The following is a 19825-nucleotide window of genomic DNA, read 5'->3' as shown; positions in this document are numbered from 1 at the left end:
TTATTGGAAAATTGTTCTTAGTAAAAAAAAGTCATACTACTGAGAAAGGATTGGTTTTTCCCCGATTTTTTAAAAAATAATTGTTGACTGATTTGTTTTTCTTTGATTTTTTAAAAAATAATTGCCCTGATGATTTTTAACATTTTTCCTAACGTGGATTTAAAAAAAATATTTTTCCAATGCTGGATTTTTAAAAAAATATTTTTTTTTTCAAACATGGAGTTTAAAAAAAAAAAATTTTTTAAACGCTTAAAAAATATAAAATTAAAAAAATAAAAATTAATTTAAAAAGCATTTTTTTAAAAAGTGGATTTTTAAAAAAATATTTTTTTTTTTCAAAAATGGAATTTAAAAAAATTCAATCGCTTAAAAAATATAAAATTAGAAAATTAAAAATTAATTTAAAAAATAGTTTTTCAATAGTCGATTTTTTAAAAATATTTCTTTAAAATTCGATTTTTTAAAAATATTTCTTTAAAAGTCGAATTTTTTACAAAATATTTTCTCAAATGTGGAATTAAAAAAAACATTTTTCCAAATATTTTTTTAATGGATTTTTATTTTTTTCTTCACACGTGGATTTAAAAAAATATCATACCTGTTTTTACGATTTTTTTAAACGTATATTTTTTTAATTTTTTCAAACGTGAACTTTTAAAAAATATATTATTTTTTTAATGTGAACTTTACAAAAATTCTTTTCAAATATAAACTTTTTAAAAAAATATTGCTTTCTTAGTTGTTTCTTAATTTGGAAATGTTTTTGAAAGTGGATTTTTTAAAAACTTTTTTATTTTAAACGCTTATTCTAATATTTTTCGGAAGTGATTTTTATAAATATTTTTTTTAAACTTAGATTTAAAAAAAATCAAACTTGGATTTTTAAAAAATATTTTTTTAAAACATTTTCCTCGCGTGAATTTTTTTGAAAATACTTTTATCAAACGAGGATTTTTTTGGAAAATATTTTTTCAAACGTGGATTTTTTGGAAAATTTTTTAGAAATATTAAATTTTTTTAGTAAAATAATTTTCAAAAACTATTTAAAAAAATTTTAACAGGTAAACATAAAAAAAATCTACGTCTAAAAAATATTTTTTAAAAAATCTAAATTAAAAAAAAAATATTTTTTTCAAAACAATATAAGTCTAATTAAAAAACCCGATTCGAAAAATAAATTCGAAAATCAAGGCTTGAAAAAATATTTCATAAAAATATACATTTTTCTTTGATTTTTTAAAAAAAATAAGTGTTGACTGATTTGTTTTTCTTTATTTTTTTTTTTTTTTTAATAATTGCCCTGACGATTTTTAACATTTTTATATTTCTTTTAACGTGGATATTTTAAAAAAACATGGTATTTAAAAAAAATGTCAAACGCTTAAAAAATATAAAATTAAAAATTAATTTAAAAAATATTTTTTCAAAAGTCGATTTTTTAAAAATATTTCTTTAAGTCGATTTTTTACAAAATATTTTCTCAAATGTGGAATTAAAAAAAAAAAAAACATTTTCCAAATATTTTTTTTAAATGGATTTTTAATTTTTTCTTCACACGTGGATTTGAAAAAATCATAACTGTTTTTACGATTTCTTTAAATGTGTTTTTTTTTATTTTTTTTTCAAACGTGAACTTTACAAAAATGCTTTTCAAACGTAAACTTTTTACAAATATTGGTTTCTTTGTGATTTCTTAATTTGGAAACGTTTTGAAACGTAGATTTTTTAAAAGCTTTTTTATTTTAAACGTTTATTCTATTATTTTCGGAAGTGATTTTTTTATCAAAATATTTTTTTAAACTTGGATTTAAAAAAATCAAACTTGGATTTTTAAAAAATATTTTTTTTCAAACGTGTATTTTTTAAACATTTTCCTCACGTGGATGTTTTGGAAAATATTTGAATCAAACGAGGATTTTTTGGAAAATATTTTTTCAAACGTGTATTTTTTGGAAAATATATTTTCCAAAAAGTGGATTTGTTTATTTTTAGTTCAAATTTAAAAAAAATATTTTTTAATAATTCGACTTTGAAAAAATATTCTTTTTTTTATAAAATTTACCTTTGAAAAAGTACTTTTTAGTAAAATAATTTTTAAAAATTATTTAAAAAAATTTACGTTTAAAAAATATTTTTTAAAAAATCTACATTTAAAAAAAATTTTTTGCAAAAATACTTCATAAAAATATATAATTGAAAAAAAAATATTTCTTAAAAAATCCACGTTTAAAATAAAATATTATTTTTAAAGAATACAGGTTTGAAAAAATATTATTTTTTTAAGTTCACGTTTGAAAAATTCAAATTTGAACAAGTAAAAAAGTATCAGTCGGCTTTGCCGACAGAGATATACCCTCAGCCTGTGCAAATTGAAACACTTTTTTCACAAAAAACTTATGTATTTAGGGGGTTTCAAAATTTTGGTCGTATGAGTAGAAATTTCATAATGTGCAAAGTATGGACCAAATCGGTTACTTCCTTCAAGAGTTATCGTACGCACAAATTTTCCGAACATTTTTGAACTTTTGTGGGGGAGGTACCGGAAGGAGTGAACCGATATAATCCATCGTTGAACTTGAACTAAGTTTGGACAAAATATTACAAAAGCCAAATTTTGGACCGAATCGGCAGATCCGTTCGAGAGTTATCTTGCGCTCCAACCACTACACACGGTTTCATAGGGTTTTTTGTAACTTTCAGGCTATTTTCTCAGGAAGTATGGACTTGCCCCTAATGAAACTTATAGCGTCGTATAGAGGACAGCGAATACAACTTGCGTCAACAAAAATCAAAGCGATTCGAGACCAGGTCCTAAACTGAACTTTTCCGATAATTTGTGTGGGAGGTACCCGAAGGAGTGGACCGATTGAGTCCATATTGGAACCTCATCTAAGGTTGGTATAAATTACACGATGTGCAAAGTATGGACCAAATTGGTTATTCCGTACAAGAGTTATCGTGCGCACAAGTTTTGCGATAATTTTTGAACATTTGTGGGGGAGGTACCTGAAGGAGTGGACCTATATGGCCCATCTTCGAACTTAAATCGAATCTGGACAAAATATTTCGATACCCAAAATTTGAACCGAATCGATTGATCCGTTCGAGAGTTATCGTGCGCACCAGCCAGCCAGACAGACAGACAGACGGACAGACGGACAGACAGACAGACAGACGGACGGACATTGCTAGATCTACTCAAAATTGTCTGAAACGGATATCGTACAAACATACTTGGGGTCTAAAACCATTATTTCGATGAGGCACATTTTTGGTCGTATCAAAGTGTAAATACCCTCTTTAGCCTAAAGGCTGAGGGTATAAAAAGATATTTTTTAAAAAATCTAGGTTGTCAAATTTTTATTTAAAAAAATCTACGTTTGACAAAACATTTTTTTTAAATCCATTTATTTAAAAATGAAAGCTTGAAAAAATACTTTTTTAAAAAATTCAGCTATTGAAGAACATATTTTGAAAAAATAAAACACTTTTGAAAGAAAAAATATTTTTTTTTTAAGTTCGATTTTGAAAAAAACAATTTTTAAAAAATATTTTTTTTTACTAAAAATTTATTTTTTAAAAAGTGGATTTTTTGAAAGTTGAACTTTGAAAAAATAATATTTTCAATATTTTATTAAAACAACTTTAATGTATTTATTTGAAAAACAAAATAGACGTCATCATCACAAATAAAAAACGCCAACACTCCTAAAAAATATTTCTTCAAAGTTGAATTTACAAAAATATATTTTACTCAAGCGTGGATTTTCTTCCCAAAGTAGATTTTTTAAAAAAAAATATGTTCTCAATAGTTGCTTTTTTAAAAATATTGTTTTCCAAACGCGAATTTTTTAAAAAATGTTTTTTATACGTAGATTTTTTAAAAATGTTTTTTCAAACGTTAATTTTTTAAAAATATTTTATTTCAAACGTAGACTTTTTAAGTATATTTTATTTCATAATTTCATAAAGTATTTCATTTTTCGAATCGAGTTTTTTAATATGTTTTTAAACGTGATTTTTAAAAAAAATATATATTTTTTTAAACGCATATTAAAAAAAAATATATTTTTAAACGTAAAATTCAATTTTCAAAAATTATTTTTTAAAAGTTGAACTTTGAAGAAAATACTTTTTAAATAAAATCCACGTTTAAAAAGCCATTTTTTAAATCCACGTTTGAAAAAAATAAAACACTTTTGAAAGAAAATATTTTTTTTTTAATCCACCTTTGAATAAAATATATTTTTTAAAGTCCATGTTTAAAATTTTTTTTTGTTTTAATTGACGAATGATTTTTTTTAAAGTTCGACTTTGATAAAAATTTGAAAAAACCCATTTTTAAATGGTTTTATTTAGCTCACCCCGTTTGTTTTATTTATTATTTATTCTTGGGTCAAATTTAGTAATTCAAATTTCACCCTCTTCCTGTCAACCGATTAATCTGAAATTTTGTATACACTTTGGATTTTGGTGACAATACAATTATATTTATTCATTATCATTATAAATTCAAGATGGCGGCCGCTACAAAATGGCGGATAACGTAGGTTTTATCAATCCCATCAATATGGGTATCAAATGAAAGGGCTCAACAAGCAGAATACAATATACTATAAAAAATTTAAATCCAAGATGGCGGCCGCTACAAAATGGCGGATAACGTAGGTTTCATCAGGATATGGAAAGAGCATTTTTCCAAACTGTTGGTACCCAATAGCAGCGAATTCGACGAAGATACCACAGATCCAATCCCAGAATATGGTATTGAATGTATACCACACGGCCAAGATGAGGTAAAGACAGCAATAAACCGGCTGAAGAATAATAAGGCAGCAGGAGCCGATGGCTTGCCAGCCGAGCTGTTCAAAACCGGAGACGACACGCTGATAAGGTGTATTCATCAGCTAATTGCCACCATCTGGCAGGAAGAACGAGTACCCGACGATTGGAACCTGAGTACCCTGTGCCCCGTCCTCAACAAGCAGAATACAATATACTATAAAAAATTTAAATCCAAGATGGCGGCCGCTACAAAATGGCGGATAACGTAGGTTTTATCAATCCCATCAATATGGGTGTCAAATGAAAGGGCTCAACAAGCAGAATACAATATACTGTAAAAAATTGAAATCCAAGATGGCGGCCGCTACAAAATGGCGGATAACGTAGGTTTTATCAATCCCATCAATATGGGTATCAAATGAAAGGGCTCAACAAGCAGAATACAATATACTTTAAAAATTGAAATCCAAGATGGCGGTCGCTACAAAATGGCGGATAACGTAGGTTTTATCAATCCCATCAATGTGGGTATCAAATGAAAGGGCTCAACAAGCAGAATACAATATACTGTAAAAAAATGAAATCCAAGATGGCGGCCGCTACAAAATGGCGGATAACGTAGGTTTTATCAATCCCATCAATATGAGTATCAAATGAAAGGGCTCAACAAGCAGAATACAATGTACTATAAAAAATTGAAATCCAAGATAGCGGCCGCTACAAAATGGCGGATAACGTAGGTTTTATCAATCCCCTCAAAATGGGTATCAAATGAAAGGTCTCAACAAGTAGAATACAATTTACTATGCAAAATTGAAATCTAAGATGGCCGCCGCTACCAAATGGCTGATAACAATTTTTTATCAATCCCACCAATATGGGTATCAAATAAAAGGGCTTGACAAGAAGAATACAGTGCACTATACAGGACATCTTATACACCCGAAAGCCATACAGTTTCCAGCTAAGTACAATTACGGGACGGCTGAAAGAAGAATGTTGCCTTTAATACTATCATGGGCTTCTACTATACATAAAATGCAGGGCAGCACTGTGGATCACGCAGTCGTATACTTAGGTGCGAAACTGTTTGAAGAAGGTCAAGCCTACGTGGCTCTTAGTAGAGTAAGATCTTTGCAGGGACTACGTATAGAGGAGTTGGACTGCAATAAACTAACGGGCAAGAAACCTTGCAATAATGAAGCACTAAATGAATTAAACAGAATGCGAAATAAAAACTAAAAACTAGAAAATAAAAATAGGTAAAAAAACTTTTTAAGTTAAACGGTTTTATGTTAAACATACATTGCAATGTTTAAGACAAAGGTACTAAAAACCAAAAAATAATAAAATAGATACAGTCGTGGGAATTATAAACATATGCATAGACTAGATTAAAATAAAACCGTGGGGCACGTCAATTGTCTACAAATTATCGACTTAATGTGCGATAGAAGAATCGTTTAATTCGTCGTTAGGCAGTTGGCCCGCAGACGGTGAGGAAATTACTTAATATTTCTTGCTCATGGAAATTCCAATAGTTATACACTCCATGTAAATAAAAGAGATGTTTCAACTAGTTTATCGTTGGACATTCACACTGCTGCCTGGCGAGGAAGCGTTTCACTGCTCGTAGTTTGTCTTTAATCGACAAAGTACTACTCGCTAACCACTATGAAACCCTAAAACTCGCTTATAATCGAGCTTGCTAGCTTGTTTCCACATTCTAGCCCCACTTATCACACGTCCATCGTTGTCGGTTGAACAACTGCCTAATTATAGTGTAACATTACAAAACAAACATTTTAGTCAACGATTGTAGACAATTGACGCGCCCCACGGTTTTATTTTAGTCTAGTCTATGCATATGTTTATAATTCCCACGACTGTATCTATTTTATTATTTTTTGGTTTTTAGTACCTTTATCTTAAACATTGCAATGTATGTTTAACATAAAACCGTTTAACTTAAAAAGTTTTTTTTACCTATTTTTATTAAAAAATATTTTTTTTCTAACGTAGATTTTATTAAAAATTTATTTTTAAAAAGTGGACATTTTGAAAGTTGTACTTTGAATTAAAAAAAAATATTTCTATTTTATTTTTCAAAATAGTCAGGCTTATTCCCATAATCGTTGTTTTGATATTTTATTAAAACAACTTTAATTTATTTATTTGAAAAACAAAATAGAAGTCATCATCCCAAATAAAAACCGCCAACACTGCAAAAAAAAAATATTTCTTCAAAGTTGAATTTAAAAAACATGAATTTACAAAAATATATTTTTTATTCAAACGTGGATTAAAAAATAAAATTTCCTTCCAAAAGTAGATTTAAAAAAAAATGTTCTCAATAGTTGCTTTTTTTAAAAATATTTTTTTCCAAACGAGAATTTTTTAAAAAATGTTTTTTTATAGGTGGATTTTTTAAAAAATTGTTTTTTCAAACGTGAATTTTTTAAAAATATTTTATTTCATAATTTCATAAAGTATTTCATTTTTTGAATCGGGTTTTTAATATGTTTTTAAACGTGATATTTTTTTAAATTATTTTTTTTTAACTTATAAAAACATATTTTTAAACGTAAAATTCAATTTTAAAAAATTATTTTTTAAAAGTTGAACTTTGAAGAAAATATTTTTTTAAATAAAATACACGTTTGAAAAAGGTATTTTTTTTTAATCCACGTTTGAAAAAATATTTTCCAAAAAATGTATTTTTATAAAATGTATTTTTTTCAAACGAGAATTTTATTTTAAAAAAAATTTTCAAAGAGTGGATTTTTTGAAAAATATTTTTTCAAGTATGAACTTTTAAATTTTTTCATAGCTGATTTTTTAAAAAAAATATTTGAATCTAATTTAAAACCAGTAAGGAAAGGATCAAAGTCGGGCGGGGCCGACTATATGATACCCTACACCACTGTGAATATGTAAAATATAAATCGGAGCTATATCCAGATCTAAACCGATTTTGATATAATTTGGCACATTTATTTCTAGACAGAATTCAGTCACACATTCCAAATTTCATCGAAATCGGAAATATATAGCGTGTTTGGAGCAGAAAATACACGAAATCGGCCGAAAATATATATGGGTGCTATATCCAAATCTAAACCGATTTCGATATAATTTGGCACATTTATTTCCAGACCGAATTCAGTCACACATTCCGAATTTCATCGAAATCGGACATATATAGCATGTGTGGTACAGGAAATGCGTAAAATCGGCCGAAAATATATATGGGAGCTATATCCAAATCCGGACCGATTTCGATATAATTTGGCACACTTATTTCTAGACCGAATTCAGTCAAACATTCCAAATTTCATCAAAATCGGACATATATAGCATGTGTGGTACAGAAAATACGTGAAATCGGCCGAAAATATATATGGGAGCTATATCTAAATCTGAACCGATTTCTATATAATTTGGCACACTTATTTGTAGACAAAATTCAGTCACACATTCAAAATTTCATCAAAATTGGACGTATATAGCGTGTTTGGTACAGAAAATACGTGAAATCGGCCGAAAATATATATGGGAGCTATATCCAAATCTGAACCGATTTCGATATAATTTGGCACATTTATTTCTAGACTGAATTCAGTCACACATTCCAAATTTCATCGAAATCGGAAATATAAAGCTTGTTTGGTACAGAAAATACGTGAAATCGGCCGAAAATTTATATGGGAGCTATATCCAAATCTAAACCCATTTCGATATAATTTAGTACAATTATTTCTGGACCGAATTCTGTCATACATTCAAAATTTCATCAAAATTGGACGTGTATAGCGTGTTTGGTGCAGCAAATACGTGAAATCGGGCGAAAATATATATGGAAGCTATATCCAAATCTGAACCGATTTCGATATAATTTGGCACATTTATTACTAGACCGAATTCCGTCAAACATTCCAAATTTCATCCAAATCGGACGTATATAGCGTGTTTGGTGCAGCAAATACGTGAAATCGGGTGAAAATATATATGGGAGCTATATCCAAATCTGAACCGATTTTCACCAAAAGCAATAGCGTTCTTCTTCTTCGGCATCTGAGGAAATTTTTCCCATAGAAAAAAGTCACTGAGTAAATTTTTCCATAGAAGTAGTTTTTCTCAGAGACTGAGAAAAGGTGAATTAAAGAATTAAATACAAAATAATAATAAACGAAAAGGAAAGCCTAAAAGTTTGCTCTGTTTTTATGCTTTAAAATACAAACTCCACTGCCAAGTTCCACAGAGACTGTTAACAACATAACCATGTTTTACGACTTGAAACAAAAACTTACCTCTCTTTCGGAAAGCACCATATCCCTGTACAAACGGCCTATACGCAGTTGTGGATTTTTTCTTGGACCTTCTCTTCGAATTCTTAGATTCTTCAACATCATCTAATTCATTTTCATCCTCGTCAACGGCATCCGAAAGGCTATCACCGGCATCATCATCTGATGTTTGATCATCATCGGTTTTAATGTTACAATCCGAATCGGATTGTGAGAAATCTTCACTTGTACGATGTGTGGCTCTTACATGGGCTATTGCTTGCTCTTCAGTTTCGTAACAGGGTCGACGTTTACACGCTGTACAATGATAGCCAACTTTTGGTAGAAATCGACAAGATTTTATATGATTATCCAGTTCTTCGATTTTATCACTTGAAAATTGACACCATTTTAAGGGGCAACAAGCTTTGCCGAATTTCTCTATATGTGCGGACCATCCTGCACGTATGCTGTCTTCTGCCAGTGGGGCTTGATAACGTATATGGTCGAGAGGATTAAATTCAGACTTTCCTTCGTCGGCGGTATTAACTAAATGGGCACCAATTTGTTTTATTTTTGATTCAGCCTTTATTGTGGAATGACGTTTAGCGCGACCCGTTACACTTAACACTTGTTCCTCTGGCGGCACAACATTATCAGATTCTGTAGTTTCGGTGGCTTTCATTTGATTTAATTTTGCCGGACATGAACGTATGTGAATGGCTAGGGAAGTAACGGAGTAATTTCTTTTACAATATTCACAATCAGCTCGTTGATACCCCAATCCGCATGTTTCAACGTGTGATAAAAGTCCCAAGCCAGATCGATATAATCTATTACACATGCGACAAGGCATGCCCTTAATTTCGGTATCTTTGAAAAAGTTAATGATTGCTGCTAATACTGCAGGGCGGTAGGTTGTATCCTGGAAAATAATAAATTTTATAAGAAGTGAGTAGAGGTTTCGGGGAAAAGAGGACTCAAACAACACGCGGATTAAAAATATATATTTATAATTACTCAACAAAACGTGAATTTAAAAAAAAAAAAATATTTTCAAGTGTCCCACAAAATATGCATTTTAGAGAAAATATTTTTTCATATTTTCAAAGAATATTTTTTTAAACTTTAATTTTTTAAAGAACATTGTATTCCAACGTGGTTGTTTTAAAACATTTTTTTCCAACGTGGATTTTTTATTTTTTTTATCGTGGACTTTTACAAACTAGGATTTAAAAAAAATCAAACGAGGATTTTTTCAAACTATTTTTTTCAAACGACCTTTCAAAAACATGAATGATCTTTCAAGAAACATGATTTTTTTAAAAAAAAAATTTCAACAAACATAGATTTTTTAAAAATATTTGTTCGAGCAACGTGGATTTTTTTAAAAAAATATTTTTTCAAGAAACGTGGATTTTTAGAAAATATTTTTTCAATAGACGTGGATTTTTTAAAAAAATATTTTTTCAATAAAACGTGGATTTTTTAAAAAATATTTTTTCAATAAACGTGGATTTTTTTAAAAATATTTTTTCAATAAATGTGGATTTTTAAAAAATATTTTTTCCATAAAAGTGGAATTTTTAAAAAATATTTTTTCCATAAAAGTGGAATTTTTAAAAAACATTTTCCAATAAACGCGGATTTTTTAAAAAATATTTTTTTAATAAACGCGGATTTTTTAAAAAATATTTTTTTAATAAACGCGGATTTTTTAAAAAATATTTTTTTAATAAAGTGTTTTTTTAAATATTTTTCAACAAGCGTAGATTTTTAAAAAAAAAAAATTTCAATAAGCGTAGATTTTTTTAAAAAAAATTATTTGAATAAGCGTAGATTTTCTAAAAAAAACATTTTCAATAAGCGTAGATTTTTTAGAAAAAAATTTTTGAATAAGCGTAGATTTTTTAAAGAAAAATTGTTTAATAGAGGGTTTTTTAAAATATTTTTCAATAAGCGCGGATTTTTTAAAGAAATATTTTTTAGTAAATGTGGATTTTTTAAAGAAATATTTTTCCAATAAACGCGGATTTTGATTAAAATATATTTTTTAATAAAGGTGGTTTATTTTAAAAAATATTTTTCAATAGACGTGGATTTTTTAAAATTTTCTTTTCAATAGACGTGGATTTTTTAAAAAATATTTTTTCATAGACGTGGATTTTTTAAAAAAAAAATATTTTTTCAATAGACGTGGATTTTTTTAAAAAAATATTTTTTCAATAGACGTGGATTGTTTTTTTTAAATATTTTTTCAATAGACGTGGATTGTTTTTTTTTTTTTTTAAATATTTTTTCAATAAAAAATAAAACATTTTTTCAATAAACGTGGATTTTTAATAAAATATATTTTTTTAATAAACGTGGATTATTTTAAAAAGTATTTTTTCAATGGACGTGGATTATTTTAAAAAGTATTTTTTCAATGGACGTGGATTTTTCTAAAAAAAAATTTTTTCAATAGACGTGGACTTTTGTAATTTTTTTTTTCTATAGACGTGGATTTTTTTAAAAAAATATGTTTTATTTATTTTATTTATTTAAATAAAAAAAATATTTTAAATAAACGTGGATTTAAAAAATTTTCAATAAACTTGAATTTTTTAAATAATAGTTTTTCAAGAAACGTGGATATAAAAAAATTCAAGAAATATTTTTTCAAGAAACTTGTTTTTTTAAGAATAATTTTTTAAGAAACATAGACTTTTAAAAAAATACATGTTAAGAAACGTGGATTTTTAAAAAAATGCGTTTCAATTCTGTATGTTTATTGTTAATAAATTTTTTCAATTATATTTTTTCAAGAAAATTGGATTATTTAAGAAATATTTTTCCAATAGAGTATTTCAAAAAAAAAATATGTTTTCAATCGTGGATTTATTAAAGAAATATTTTTATCAATTGTCGATTTTTTTCAATCGTGGAATTTTTAAAAAAAAAATTTTATCAACTGTCAATTTAAAAAAATTCTTTTATCGTAGATTTTTTAAAAATATTTATCCAATAGAAATATTTTAAAGAATATATTTTTTTTAATCATGGATTTTTTTGAAGAATATTTTTTTCAATTGTGCATTCTTTAAAAAATATTTTTCCCATCATGGATTTTTTAAAAAATATTTTTTGCACCCTGTTTTTTAAAAAATATCTTGGCAAACGTGAATTTTTAAAAACATTTCTGGAAACATGGTTTTTTTTAAATAAATTTTTTGGAAACTTACATTTTTTAAAAAGCCTTTTTGGAAACGGGTATTTTTTAAAAAGCATTTTTGGAAAAGTAGATTTTTGAAAGCATTTTTCTGTTAAAGCGGTTTTAAGCACTTGACAAATGTTAAATTTAAAAAAATATATTTTTTGAATTACCCGACGAAGGTGGATTTAATTTTGGCATAACTTTCCTTTACCGTCAGTATTCGGAAAAATGTGAAATAATTACCACAGATAGTGCTTTTTATGCAGATTCCAACGCTGTATATAATTAAAGGTCGGCTACTTAGAGAAAAAAATTTAATTTAAAATTCCCGGTTAAAAAAAGAAAATTTCGATTTATGAAAAAAAATGTGCAAACTGTCGGTAAAGGAAATTTGTTCCTTAATTTTTTTAGTACGCAATAAATGTAGATTTTTTAAAAATATTTTTCCACGAGTTTTTTAAATATTTCGTCAAAAGTGGATTTTTATTAATATATTTCAAGAAACGTAGATTTTCTAAAAAATATTCGTTCAATAAACGTGGATTTTTTAAAAAAATATTTTTTAATAAACATGGATTTTCTAAAAATAATATTTATATTATATATTTTTTCAACAAACTTGGATCTTTTCAAAAATATTTTTTCAACAAACGTGGATTTTCTAAATAAAACATTTTTACAATAAACGTGGATTTTATAAATTTTTTTTCAATATTTTTTCAATCGTGTATTTTAAAAAAAAAAAATATTTTTTCCAATACTCTACAAAACGTTGATTTTTTAAAAAGATATTTTTTCCAATTTTCCAAAAAAAGTGTACTTTTAAACTATATTTCCTTCAAATACCCAACTAAACGGATATTTTTTATAAAATATTTTGCAAGAAAGATGGATTTTTCAAAAAATATTTTTGAAGAAACGAGGATTTTTCAAGAATCGTGGATTTTTAAAAAAATATTTTTTCAACAAACATGGATTTTTTTAAATTTTTTTTTCGAGCAACGTGGACTTTTTAAAAAATATTTTTTCAATAAAAGTGGATTTTTTAAAAAATATTTTTCAATAAACGAGGATTTTTTAAAAATTATTTTTTCAATAAAGTGTTTTTTTAAATATTTTTCAATAAGCGTAGATTTTTTAAAAGAAACGTGGATTTTTTAAAAAAAAATATTTTTTTATAAACGTGGATTTTTTAAAATAAGAAAAATTTCAATAAACGTGGATTTTTTAAAAAAGTTTTTCAATAAACGTGGATTTTTTAAAAAAGTTTTTCAATAAACGTGGATTTAAAAAAAAAATATTTTTCAGTAAACGTGGATTTTTTAAAAAAGTTTTTCAAGAAACGTGGAGTTTTTTTAAAAATATTTTTTCAATAAACTAGGATTTTTTTAAAATATTTTTTCAATAAACTAGGATTTTTTTAAAAAAGTTTTTCAAGAAACGTGGATTTTTTTAAAAATATTTTTTTTTCAATAAACGTTGATTTTTTTAAAAAAAACATTTTTTTCAATAAACGTTGATTTTTTAAAAAGTTTTTCAAGAAACGCAGATTTTTTAAAAAATATTTTTCAATAAACGTGGATTTTTTAAAAAATATTTTTCTATAAACGTGGATTTTTTAAAAAATATTTTTCTATAAACGTGGATTTTTTAAAAAATATTTTTCTATAAACGTGGATTTTTCAATAAACGTGGATTTTTAAAAAATATTTTTCTATAAACGTGGATTTTTTAAAAAATATTTTTCTATAAACGTGGATTTTTTAAAAAATATTTTTCTATAAACGTGGATTTTTTAAAAAATATTTTTCTATAAACGTGGATTTTTCAATAAACGTGGATTTTTCAATAAACGTGGATTTTTTAAAAAATATTTTTCTATAAACGTGGATTTTTCAATAAACGTGGATTTTTTAAAAAATATTTTTCTATAAACGTGGATTTTTTAAAAAATATTTTTCTATAAACGTGGATTTTTTAAAAAATATTTTTCTATAAACGTGGATTTTTTAAAAAATATTTTTCTATAAATACTATATTTATTTCAATACATGATGATTGTAGAAATTTTGAAATATTGACCGTTTATGAAAACACTCTATATTTGTGGGTGGACCTATTGAGGGGCCCTCTAGGAAAAATTTATGAACCCTGCGGAAATATTTTTCAATAAACGTGGATTTTTTAAAAAATATTTTTCTATAAACGTGGATTTTTCAATAAACGTGGGTTTTTTAAAGAATATTTTTCAATAACGTGGATTTTTTAAAAAATATTTTTCAATAAACGTGGATTTTTTAAAAAATATTTTTCAATAAACGTGGATTTTTCAATAAACGTGGATTTTTTAAAAAATATTTTTCTATAAACGTGGATTTTTCAATAAACGTGGATTTTTTAAAAAATATTTTTCTATAAACGTGGATTTTTCAATAAACGTGGATTTTTTAAAAAATATTTTTCAATAAACGTGGATTTTTCAATAAACGTGGATTTTTTAAAAAATATTTTTCTATAAACGTGGATTTTTCAATAAACGTGGATTTTTTTAAAAAATATTTTTCTATAAACGTGGATTTTTCAATAAACGTGGATTTTTTAAAAAATATTTTTCTATAAACGTGGATTTTTTAAAAAATATTTTTCTATAAACGTGGATTTTTCAATAAACGTGGATTTTTTAAAAAATATTTTTCTATAAACGTGGATTTTTCAATAAACGTGGGTTTTTTAAAGAATATTTTTCAATAAACGTGGATTTTTTAAAAAATATTTTTCAATAAACGTGGATTTTTTAAAAAATATTTTCAATAAACGTGGATTTTTTAAAAAATATTTTTCAATAAACGTGGATTTTTTAAAAAATATTTTTCAATAAACGTGGATTTTTTAAAAAATATTTTTCAATAAACGTGGATTTTTTAAAAAATATTTTCAATAAACGTGGATTTTTTAAAAAATATTTTTCAATAAACGTGGATTTTTTAAAAAATATTTTTCAATAAACGTGGATTTTTTAAAAATTATTTTTCAATAAACGTGGATTTTTTAAAAAAATATTTTTCAATAAACGTGAATTTTTTAAAAAATATTTTTCAATAAACGTGGATTTTTTAAAAACATTTTTTCAAGAAGCATGGATTTTTTAAAGAAATATTTTTTCAAGAAGCATGGATTTTTTAAAGAAATATTTTTTCAATAATCGTAGATTTTTAATAAAATTTATTTTTTTATAAACGTGGATTTGTTTTAAAAAATATTTTTTTATAAACGTGGATTTGTTTTAAAAAATATTTTTAAATAAACGTGGATTTTTTTTAAATAAAGGTGGATTAAAAAAAATATTTTTAAATAACGTGGATTTTTAAAAAAATAATTTTTAAATAAACGTGGATATAAAAAAATTCAAGAAACTTGTATTAAAAAAATTCAGGAAACGTGGATATAAAAAATTCAAGAAACTCGTTTTTTTAAAAAAAATATTTTTTTAAGAAACTAGTTTTTTTAATCTTTAAAAAAGTAAATGATTGCTGCTAATACTGTAGGGCGGTAGGTTGTATACTGGAAAATAATAAATTTTATAAGAAGTGAGTAGAGGTTTCGGTTAACGAGGACTCAAAAAATATTTCAAAAGCCAAACAACACGCGGATTAAAAATATAAGTTTTAATTACTCAACAAAACGTGAATTTAAAAAAAAATATTTTTTTTCAAGTGTCCCACAGATATGGATTTTTCAAAGAATATTATATTAATTTTTTTAAAGAACATTATATTGCAAAAAATCAAACGAGGATCTTTTTCAAACGATCTTTCAAAAAATTTGTTCAACAGTGGATTCTTTAAGAAAACCGTTTTTAAATTTAGATTTTAAAAATTTTTTCTTCAATCGTGGATTCTTTAATACAAATTGTTCATGGGTGTGAAGATAAATACGGTTTTAACTAGCGGAGACAAAAACCACAATTGTGGTGGTATAACAATATAACAGTTGTATAACAGATTCGTATAACAGTTGTAAAAACGATTTTGAAAAACGATTTTCTTGGATATATGTATGTTTTAGAAGATTACTCAGAATAAAAAAAATAAGCACATGCATAGCACTAAGTATTTTATTGTGGATATTTTGAGAAAATTGGAAATTTTTGGAGAAGATTAAACAAAATGGACCGATGATTAAATGCCTTCATGTATGGGATGGACCTATTGAGGGGCCCTCTAGGAAAATTTTATGAAACCTGCGGATATATGGAGGGCACCGTTAAATAGGGTATTGAGAGCACTATAAGACTATATTTATTTCAATACATGATGATTGTAGAAATTTTGAAATATTGACCGTTTATGAAAACACTCTATATTTGTGGGTGGACCTATTGAGGGGCCCTCTAGGAAAAATTTATGAAACCTGCGGATATATGGAGGGCACCGTTAAATAGGGTATTGAGAGCACTATAAGACTATATTTATTTCAATACATGATGATTGTAGAAATTTTGAAATATTGACCGTTTATGAAAACACTCTATATTTGTGGGTGGACCTATTGAGGGGCCCTCTAGGAAAAATTTATGAACCCTGCGGATATATGGAGGGCACCGTTAAATAGGGTATTGAGAGCACTATAAGACTATATTTATTTCAATACATGATGATTGTAGAAATTTTGAAATATTGACCGTTTATGAAAACACTCTATATTTGTGGGTGGACCTATTGAGGGGCCCTCTAGGAAAAATTTATGAACCCTGCGGATATATGGAGGGCACCGTTAAATAGGGTATTGAGAGCACTTTAAGACTATATTTATTTCAATACATGATGATTGTAGAAATTTTGAAATATTGACCGTTTATGAAAACACTCTATATTTGGGGGTGGACCTATTGAGGGGCCCTCTACGAAAAATTTATGAACCCTGCGGATATATGGAGGGCACCGTTAAATAGGGTATTGAGAGCACTTTAAGACTATATTTATTTCAATACATGATGATTGTAGAAATTTTGAAATATTGACCGTTTATGAAAACACTCTATATTTGGGGAAAAATTTATGAACCCTGCGGATATATGGAGGGCACCGTTAAATAGGGTATTGAGAGCACTTTAAGACTATATTTATTTCAATACATGATGATTGTAGAAATTTTGAAATATTGACCGTTTATGAAAACACTCTATATTTGGGGGTGGACCTATTGAGGGGCCCTCTACGAAAAATTTATGAACCCTGCGGATATATGGAGGGCACCGTTAAATAGGGTATTGAGAGCACTTTAAGACTATATTTATTTCAATACATGATGATTGTAGAAATTTTGAAATATTGACCGTTTATGAAAACACTCTATATTTGGGGAAAAATTTATGAACCCTGCGGATATATGGAGGGCACCGTTAAATAGGGTATTGAGAGCACTTTAAGACTATATTTATTTCAATACATGATGATTGTAGAAATTTTGAAATATTGACCGTTTATGAAAACACTCTATATTTGGGGGTGGACCTATTGAGGGGCCCTCTACGAAAAATTTATGAACCCTGCGGATATATGGAGGGCACCGTTAAATAGGGTATTGAGAGCACTTTAAGACTATATTTATTTCAATACATGATGATTGTAGAAATTTTGAAATATTGACCGTTTATGAAAACACTCTATATTTGGGGAAAAATTTATGAACCCTGCGGATATATGGAGGGCACCGTTAAATAGGGTATTGAGAGCACTTTAAGACTATATTTATTTCAATACATGATGATTGTAGAAATTTTGAAATATTGACCGTTTATGAAAACACTCTATATTTGGGGGTGGACCTATTGAGGGGCCCTCTACGAAAAATTTATGAACCCTGCGGATATATGGAGGGCACCGTTAAATAGGGTATTGAGAGCACTTTAAGACTATATTTATTTCAATACATGATGATTGTAGAAATTTTGAAATATTGACCGTTTATGAAAACACTCTATATTTGGGGAAAAATTTATGAACCCTGCGGATATATGGAGGGCACCGTTAAATAGGGTATTGAGAGCACTTTAAGACTATATTTATTTCAATACATGATGATTGTAGAAATTTTGAAATATTGACCGTTTATGAAAACACTCTATATTTGGGGAAAAATTTATGAACCCTGCGGATATATGGAGGGCACCGTTAAATAGGGTATTGAGAGCACTTTAAGACTATATTTATTTCAATACATGATGATTGTAGAAATTTTGAAATATTGACCGTTTATGAAAACACTCTATATTTGGGGGTGGACCTATTGAGGGGCCCTCTACGAAAAATTTATGAACCCTGCGGATATATGGAGGGCACCGTTAAATAGGGTATTGAGAGCACTTTAAGACTATATTTATTTCAATACATGATGATTGTAGAAATTTTGAAATATTGACCGTTTATGAAAACACTCTATATTTGGGGAAAAATTTATGAACCCTGCGGATATATGGAGGGCACCGTTAAATAGGGTATTGAGAGCACTTTAAGACTATATTTATTTCAATACATGATGATTGTAGAAATTTTGAAATATTGACCGTTTATGAAAACACTCTATATTTGGGGGTTCACCTATTGAGGGGCCCTCTAGGAAAAATTTATGAACCCTGCGGATATATGGAGGGCACCGTTAAATAGGGTATTGAGAGCACTATAAGACTATATTTATTTCAATACATGATGATTGTAGAAATTTTGAAATATTGACCGTTTATGAAAACACTCTATATTTGGGGGTGGACCTATTGAGGGGCCCTCTACGAAAAATTTATGAACCCTGCGGATATATGGAGGGCACCGTTAAATAGGGTATTGAGAGCACTTTAAGACTATATTTATTTCAATACATGATGATTGTAGAAATTTTGAAATATTGACCGTTTATGAAAACACTCTATATTTGGGGGTGGACCTATTGAGGGGCCCTCTACGAAAAATTTATGAACCCTGCGGATATATGGAGGGCACCGTTAAATAGGGTATTGAGAGCACTTTAAGACTATATTTATTTCAATACATGATGATTGTAGAAATTTTGAAATATTGACCGTTTATGAAAACACTCTATATTTGGGGGTGGACCTATTGAGGGGCCCTCTACGAAAAATTTATGAACCCTGCGGATATATGGAGGGCACCGTTAAATAGGGTATTGAGAGCACTTTAAGACTATATTTATTTCAATACATGATGATTGTAGAAATTTTGAAATATTGACCGTTTATGAAAACACTCTATATTTGGGGAAAAATTTATGAACCCTGCGGATATATGGAGGGCACCGTTAAATAGGGTATTGAGAGCACTTTAAGACTATATTTATTTCAATACATGATGATTGTAGAAATTTTGAAATATTGACCGTTTATGAAAACACTCTATATTTGGGGGTTCACCTATTGAGGGGCCCTCTAGGAAAAATTTATGAACCCTGCGGATATATGGAGGGCACCGTTAAATAGGGTATTGAGAGCACTATAAGACTATATTTATTTCAATACATGATGATTGTAGAAATTTTGAAATATTGA

The 19825-nt window shown here is 27.0% G+C and overlaps 1 protein-coding gene across 1 annotated transcript in view; it reads right to left on the bottom strand.

Annotated features, from left to right (window-relative positions):
• Window positions 1-19825, bottom strand: part of LOC141404196 (uncharacterized) — a 55772-nt gene that overhangs the window by 7561 nt on the left and 28386 nt on the right. Inside the window, exon 3 of the mRNA XM_073987560.1 lies at window positions 9096-9996. Within this exon, the coding sequence (XP_073843661.1) occupies window positions 9096-9996 (901 nt within the window). The remainder of the gene's footprint in view (window positions 1-9095; window positions 9997-19825) is intronic.

Source organism: Musca autumnalis, unplaced genomic scaffold (genome assembly GCF_047663935.1).
Source record: "Musca autumnalis isolate F117 unplaced genomic scaffold, ASM4766393v1 scaffold_4, whole genome shotgun sequence".
Lineage (NCBI taxonomy): Eukaryota > Metazoa > Arthropoda > Insecta > Diptera > Muscidae > Musca > Musca autumnalis.
The sequence above is the reverse complement of the archived record's forward strand: the minus strand, read 5'-3'. Positions and strand labels throughout refer to the sequence as shown.